Source organism: Nymphaea colorata, chromosome 10 (genome assembly GCF_008831285.2).
Source record: "Nymphaea colorata isolate Beijing-Zhang1983 chromosome 10, ASM883128v2, whole genome shotgun sequence".
Taxonomy (NCBI): Eukaryota; Viridiplantae; Streptophyta; class Magnoliopsida; order Nymphaeales; family Nymphaeaceae; genus Nymphaea; species Nymphaea colorata.
Window position 1 is genome coordinate 9157129 of NC_045147.1, and position 7259 is coordinate 9164387.

The 7259-nt window shown below is 37.8% G+C and overlaps 1 protein-coding gene across 5 annotated transcripts in view; it reads right to left on the reverse strand.

The window, feature by feature from the left end:
• Positions 1–5555, reverse strand: part of LOC116262427 (uncharacterized) — a 37438-nt gene extending 31883 nt beyond the window's left edge. For 2 of the 5 annotated variants that reach the window (XM_031641784.2, XM_031641781.2), the window contains exons 1-5: positions 5353–5555; positions 5046–5163; positions 3841–3868; positions 3516–3707; positions 1090–1266 (exon numbers count right to left, since the gene is read on the reverse strand). In XM_031641784.2, the coding sequence (XP_031497644.1) occupies positions 1090–1266; positions 3516–3707; positions 3841–3862 (391 nt within the window). In that variant the 5' untranslated portion in view covers positions 3863–3868; positions 5046–5163; positions 5353–5555. Of the gene's footprint in view, positions 1–1089; positions 1267–3515; positions 3708–3840; positions 3869–5045; positions 5164–5280 lie in introns of those variants that run through there. The other 3 variants (XM_031641782.2, XM_031641785.2, XM_031641786.2) reach the window with 3 other exon arrangements.
• Positions 5556–7259: the final 1704 nt, after the last annotated feature.

Consider the following 7259-nt stretch of genomic DNA (forward strand, 5'->3'; position numbering starts at 1 on the left):
TAGTCCATGCCTAGGCGACGCTTTACCAACTAAGGTGCAGGCGTTGGAGACTACCCGGCAGGGCGTCGGCGGTGACCCGTGACCCCTGGTCACTGGCAACAAGGCAGTCTATGGTGGCTGCAATGGGGAGTACTTCTCCTCCCCTTGCGCGGCTCAAGGCGATGTCCGCTGGGGTCTTTGGCATCAGGTAACGACACTGTCTTACCCTTACGCCAGTGGGAGAAAGTTCCTCTCTCTCTCTCTCTCTCTCTCTCTCTCTCTCTCTATATATATATATATACATATATATATATATATATATATATATATATATATATATATATATATATAATGCACACACTTTTTCCGTTGTACCCCTGTACCAAGTTTTTCTAAAATCGTTGTACCTGTACGGCTGTACCTGCTTCCCATGATTGTACCCATACCTGAACCTATGTGACATAGTTCACATATTATCTTAGAAGGAGCAAATCCTTGCAAAGTTGCTAAGCACATGACGGTGACTCTCTATATTGTTGTTCTTTTGCTATTTTGGTGGAAATGATAGCAAAGTCAGTTAGATAGTCATGGTTTCTATGGATATGCAAGGAGGAAAAATAACAAACAAGTAAACTAACAGTCATGTGCATGTATTTGCACTTTGCCATTTATGAGATTGGGAGGACAAGCTGCAAAAAATAGGGAGGGAATAGAAGAAAGAACTCAAAAGTTCTGAAACTAAATCACATTTTACCACTATAATCTCTCTTGATCCAAATCAGTAGAATCAAGAAAGAAAAATAGTAACATAAATGCAATATTAATTATATTTATACCCAAATCCAGTGGCATGTTATCCTTTCTTTGCATTCTTGCACAACATTAGTGGCACTTTATAACAGATTAAAAAATATATATAATACAGTCCGTTTTAGAGTTCACTTATAGTAGTAATAAACGAACTTAAATCAACATCATGATAGCATCAAGTGCACCAGTTTACCAGCTTGTTGACAAAAATTTCAGTAGTAAAAGTTAAAGACCACCAAAAGATAAGTTCATCTCAATCAGATCCTGATGTAGTGGTAACTATATATGAGACAAAATTACTTTGTAGAGAAAACAATGCCTTTGATAAGTTCCTGAGCAAGGATATCTGCTTTTCTCGAGGACATCTGGCTTCATCACAACTAAAGTTAACAGACAAATCTAGATCACTTTTTGAAGTGAACATATCCATCACAAAAGATCCAAATGCTTCCACAGTAGGAATACCATCCCCAGCACCTAGAAGTTGGAAGAACAAAAGAATCTGAGCTTAAAATTTTCAGGTAAACAAATTAGCATACAAATTGAAGCGCTACTCAATTTCAAAATTTTCATTAGCGAACCACTATTTACAAATTACACACTGTAATATTCAATGCCTTTTACTCATACCCTCAAACACCATTCACTTACAAGAAGTACCAAAGTATCAAATAAACAAAGAATTTTGGCAACGAAAAATAAGTAAGAACTTCAAACAGAAACAACTTCAAACACAGAATTATTGCAGAAAGCAATTTCCTTTTCAGCTCACTCAAAGAAATCCTCAAGAACACTAATTTGGTTCCTACTCGCAGGGTCAAGATCTTGGGCCATAGACAAACTTTGAAAGAATAGAAGCTCTGCTTGGATGATGCAAAATAAGAAAGCTTCAATATCACCGCCACAGCGCAATTGTTCATGCAAGTACTCTCAATGCTAATAGGATAAAGGGATAATAATAACACACACAAGTAATAATAAAGGGATACCCTTATATCCCTAAACCGTATGCCATGGTCCATATGAAAATAAATAGAAGAAGAGTCATTTACCTTTGTAGACAAGAAAGGATTGTGATAGCCATTAGGAGTGCACAACGGCTAGTAAAAACCAAAGAACGCAATGCCCTACACTGATTACAATAATAAAACAAAAAGTATAGAAAAGGAAAGTGGGGTGTGTGTGTGTGTGTGTTCATGCATTCTAACCACCCCCTGGCAATACCTGTTTTTGCATGTTATTGGTTCGTTAACATGTAACATTTTTATTTATATTACATGTTTACTTAATCCCTTTTTTGGGTATTTTGCATATATATATATATATATATATATATATATATATATATATATATATATATATATATATATATATATATATATATATATCCCCGCTGTACCTGTATACCTACATTTTCCTAACTTGCTATGCATGTACCTGCATCTAGGTACCTACACCAAACCCCTACCCACACCCATTAAGGCTTAGAGACCATCAAATGTATAAGCTAAACAAGTTTTCTGCATTATTCTAATAGTTTCCCTATAACTGCTTTTTAACTAGCTTTCTTCTAATCTATGTCCAGTCTTTGTTTTGTTACTTTTGTATATATCCCTCTCTCTAAATTTATAATATATTCTTGTGTGTATTCTGACTGTGTGTGTGTGTATAGGCAAATGAACAAAATCAAATGCTAAAATGGGATTAAATTTTGAATTCTCCCTCCCTCCCAAGGATCCACCAATTATAGGGTGGAGAGGATGGTTGTGAAAAGAAAAGATGAAGAAAAAGAGTGAGAGAGAAAAGTAGGTGAGAGAGGGAGATAAAAAGGAAGGATTTGAAGAACCTGTCCAAAATGAAACTGGTTGAACTCATTCCCATATACACACACATACGTACACAAGAACATACATAAATACATGCATATATGCCTACACACACACACACACACACACACACACATATATATATATAAAATACCCAGTCAAACAACTTGGACTGACTCCAACCAACTAGCCCCAACTATCACCTACTAGTCCTTTTTGGGTTTTGACCAACTTGAGCCTGACTTCCAATTTTGGCCATTAACCTATCCTCTAGAAACTGGTTTTTTTTTTATTTTATCCATTTCAACTTTCTTCATTTTGTAGGAAGTGCACACTAGCCACCATCAAAAAAGCTGAAATTTGTTGCTAGTTTTTGGCAAGAGAAACCTTATTTACACATTTCCTGGAATGGGCCTTAATTAGGATTATCCTCCTTTTGGTCACTTGGTTATAGTTGCTTTGTTCGGTTGATTTTCCAATGCTTCTCATCACTCCATTCTATACTAGAACTGCTCCCATTTTACTTTATTCCACAAAAAAAATGCTTTATACAATCTTTTGACATTTGAAATAAAAAAAAACACACATCCATTCTATACTTAGAACTGCTTCCCACTTTACTTCATTCCACAAAAAAATGCTTTATACAATCTTTTGACATTTGAAATTAAAAAAAAAATGCACACACACACACACACACACACACAACGTGTACGCTTCCCACATGCATCCCAAACTTCCCAGCTCGTTGTCTTGCCTCATAATACAATTCCCCTTTCTAGGAATGTTGCTCTGATCATGTTCTAAAACACCTAAATAAGAGGATGAAAAGAAATTCCAAGAAGTACTTAAATCGGAATTAAGTAAAATATCAACATTTGAAAGCAGATATAAGCTTACCATTAAACTTCTCCTTTGCCAACTTGTCAAAGAACACAATCAATGCACTTCGATCTTGATAGTCATTTGGCTTAGGATACAGTGTTGCTTTTACATCTTTCAATAATACTTCCAGTGAAGACAAGAATGTTGGGCTAAATGTCCATCTCTGTGACTCCTTTGCTTCAAGCTCTTTGGTTTGCTTTAGCAAGGCTATACAAAATCAAAGAAGTAATTCTACAAGCCATGAATATTTTTAATAAATTGAGAAAAGCCATAAGTTAATGATCCACCATAATGAAAATGAAATTGGAGAAAGCAAAAGCATCGATACTAGATGAAATACCTTTCTTTGAAACCAGCTTCATGACATCCTACCCAAAAAGGAAAACAAAAAGAGTAATAAGAACAAAGTTAAGTAGGTAATCATCTAGAAAACTCAATCATTTGACACAAGCGACATAAACAAAAGAAGAAAAGTTTGGATGCTCTAAAACAACTTCCTGCTAAAGCCAATAATTGGAAGGACTTATATTATTGCAAATACAAAATCTGATAAACTACATATTCATAAGCCCTTGGAAACAGCTGAATATGACCCTAAAGCAAATATTTGATATGCGGCAAACTACTAAGTCTGTCATGAGCAAGGGAGAAAACACTTCCTCCCTTTTGTAATTTCCACTAATTTGTAAATAATTTCAAGAGTTGTATGAAGTTATGAACTAAGCAGCAAGCAACGATCACACTGTCCCTTATCATCTGCTAAAATAGATTGGTAAGTGTCGAGTCGTCGGAGTTCAGACTACTTAAGAAGCACTACATATTTTTTAAACTTCGATTGAATGAGGAATAATTCTGAAAAGGGGAAAATACAAAATTAAACACAGCCAATTAAACCAAAAGATCTAATGATTAATTGTACTAAAACAACAAAAACAGGGATCGGTTTCAGCAATTTCTTGTTTGGGTTTTCGTGCTTTTGCCACCTCATGATCAGGTTGAGATCCCGTATATGAGCTTCCAAGAATTCTCTTCGCCGTGATTCCTTGGCCAATGTTCTAGAGTACATACGAACACCAACAGACGATATTATCTGCTATGTTCAAATTCATGAGTTTTCAATACACCATTCCTACCAAATACGTGACAGTGCCATGGAATCGGGGTGAACTTCCAGACTTAATCACACCAGAGAAATAACACATAAGCCATGCACCGGTCTGACGACAAGACGCATCAAGGTTCCATAACGAAACTTTAGAATTTTGGCTGGGTGGTTTCGTTTTTTGGCATATACAATTTCTTCAAATTCTGGCACCTAGGTTACAGACTCATTTATTTTGACCGACTGAATCAGAAACCTATCCTCGAATTTCTACTGTAGTTTGAAAATCAGACCATCAAACCCGCCCACCCCACCGCCAGCCAAAACCAAAATCCAGGCTGAACGGGCCCAAGAGGGCTTTCCCAGAATGCAGCTATGCATTGAAAAGAAGCAATTAAGAATCACGACATCCATCCGTCCAAGAGAAAGAGAGAGAGACTTACAGAGTTACAGTCCGACGTAAAATCACCGGCTGCTTTGTAGTGAATAAAAAAACCTACGGACAGGAGAGAAGGAGACACGGAAACTCTGATTTTCCCTTTTCCCCCGGTCTAATAGACCCTATATAGAAAAGGCATAACAGTTACAGTGAGTCCAAAGCTTAGTCCAGCGCGAGCGAGAGAGGTTGAGAGAGAGAGAGCCGAAAATGGGAATTCATAACAAAGGAACAAGAAGTACCCTAAAGAAGGACCCTAGATATACAAGATACATGAAAGAGAGGAATCAGAGAATCACGACGACGAAAAGTACTTGGAATCTCAAACGTTTGCATTGATAAACGTTTGAATTGGTGATGGTTTGCAACGAGGAAAAAGAGTTCCAGACCAACGAAGAGACGGTTGCAGGGGCGGGTGGACCCGACAATGACCAGCGCGATTAAGGCAAAACGGCGGACGGATGGGGAAAAGGGGCTGTTCAGTTCCCGATGTACGATCGAGAGTACGAAGGGCCACGGAAAGTTTGAAAGGTTATACATAACCAGTTACTTTGGCAAATTTAAACAATCAATCGGTTGATTAATTAAAAAAGAGGGACAAGAAAAAAAATTAAAAAATTTGTTTGAATACAAAAGAAAGAAAAGAATAGACACATGAGTTTGTATTGTAAATCTCATCCCTTTAAAATTAGAGGGATTTGAAAGGAAAGAAAATGTCTCTTTTTTATCATATATATTTCTTTCACCTGAAAAATATTATTATAAAGTATATAAATTTTATCATCTCTTTTACTTTTTATTGGAACAAGTATTTTTATCACCTTTTTCTTTTCTTATCCTTTTCATTTTTTTCCTTTCACATTCTCATTCCCTCCCTTTTTCTTTCTTTCCTTTTCATCTTTTCCTTTCCTTCTCTTTCCATTCATCCAAACAAAGCGTAAGTAACTAATGGTGCGGCAGAATGTGTCTGTCTATTATTTAAAAAAATAAAAATAGTATTTTTTTTTCATACCAAGAACTGCTGTTTTGTTTCCTAATTTACTATCCCAACTGTCTCTGTCTTTCTCTTTTGACAATCTCTCCTTCGTTTAAACGTAAGTTGTCCATTTTATTAGATAAAGGCATCTAGCTTTGGAGCAAGGTATCCTTCAAGGCTAAGGCTGTGTTTTGAAAATGGTACAGTAAGGAAGAATTTACCACGTTAGGTGGTGAGTGCATCAAACGTCAATAAATTTACCCTGCAAAAATGGTACGATCGTGGAGATTTTAACTTGCAAAAAAGTTCGACCTAAGGTCAGACTTTTTTGGAGAGATTTTTTTGAAATCCGTTACGCTCTGCTCTCTCGTTCCTTTCAACGCTTCTTCCCCTCTTGCAGGCTCTTCCACTGCGTCTCCCCTTCTTCTTCAACTTCAACACCCTGGCCTGCGGAAGAAAGGTGCTCCAGGCTTCCAGCCCTAATCGTTCCACTGCGTCTCCCCTTCTTCTTCAACTGCAACGCCCTGACCTGCGGAAGAAAGGTGCTCCAGGCTTTCAGCCCTAATCGTTCCACTACGTCCCCCCTTCTCTCTCTCTCATTCATTTGTTGTCTTCAATGTGCTAGTCCTCAAAGTTCTTGAGCACCTCCATCGGAGAGTGGTGGGAGATCTCGAATAGGCTGCTAGCAGCGCTTGTGGAGGAAGAGGGCTTCTTTGGAGAGGAGGAAGAGGTGAGGATCTGAGTGAAAGTCTGGAAGGGCTTGAGGAAGAGAGGAACGAGGAGGAACTTTATCAAGTTGGAGAGCATGCCTTTGCCTTTTGGAGAGATGCAGGAGGAGTCATCGTCGGAGGAACATCGCCATTTTGGTCCTTCTGCCAATGTTAAAAAGAGAAATGGTGGTACTTGGTAATGGAGGAAGAGGGGTAATGAGCCAGTCATGGAAAAGATTGCCTTTTTTTGCACAGATCTTTGTTCAGACATGTTAAGATGATCTGTCTGGGTTGTTGATCCATCCTCTCCTATATGAGCGCCTCTTTGAGTTGGAGATGCAGGTCAAGTCTTAGTGTTGAAAGTCGTAGCAGCAATGCTGTTAATTTGCTATGCGTAAAGGAGTAGAAATAACCAGCTAGACCAAAATGGCGATGTTCAGTTAAATTCCTTCTGCTTTGGCTTCTTTATTGGTAGGCAAAAGGAAATGGCTCGAAAACGGAAGAGCTGTTTCCTGGTTCCAAGTTCTGGATGGTG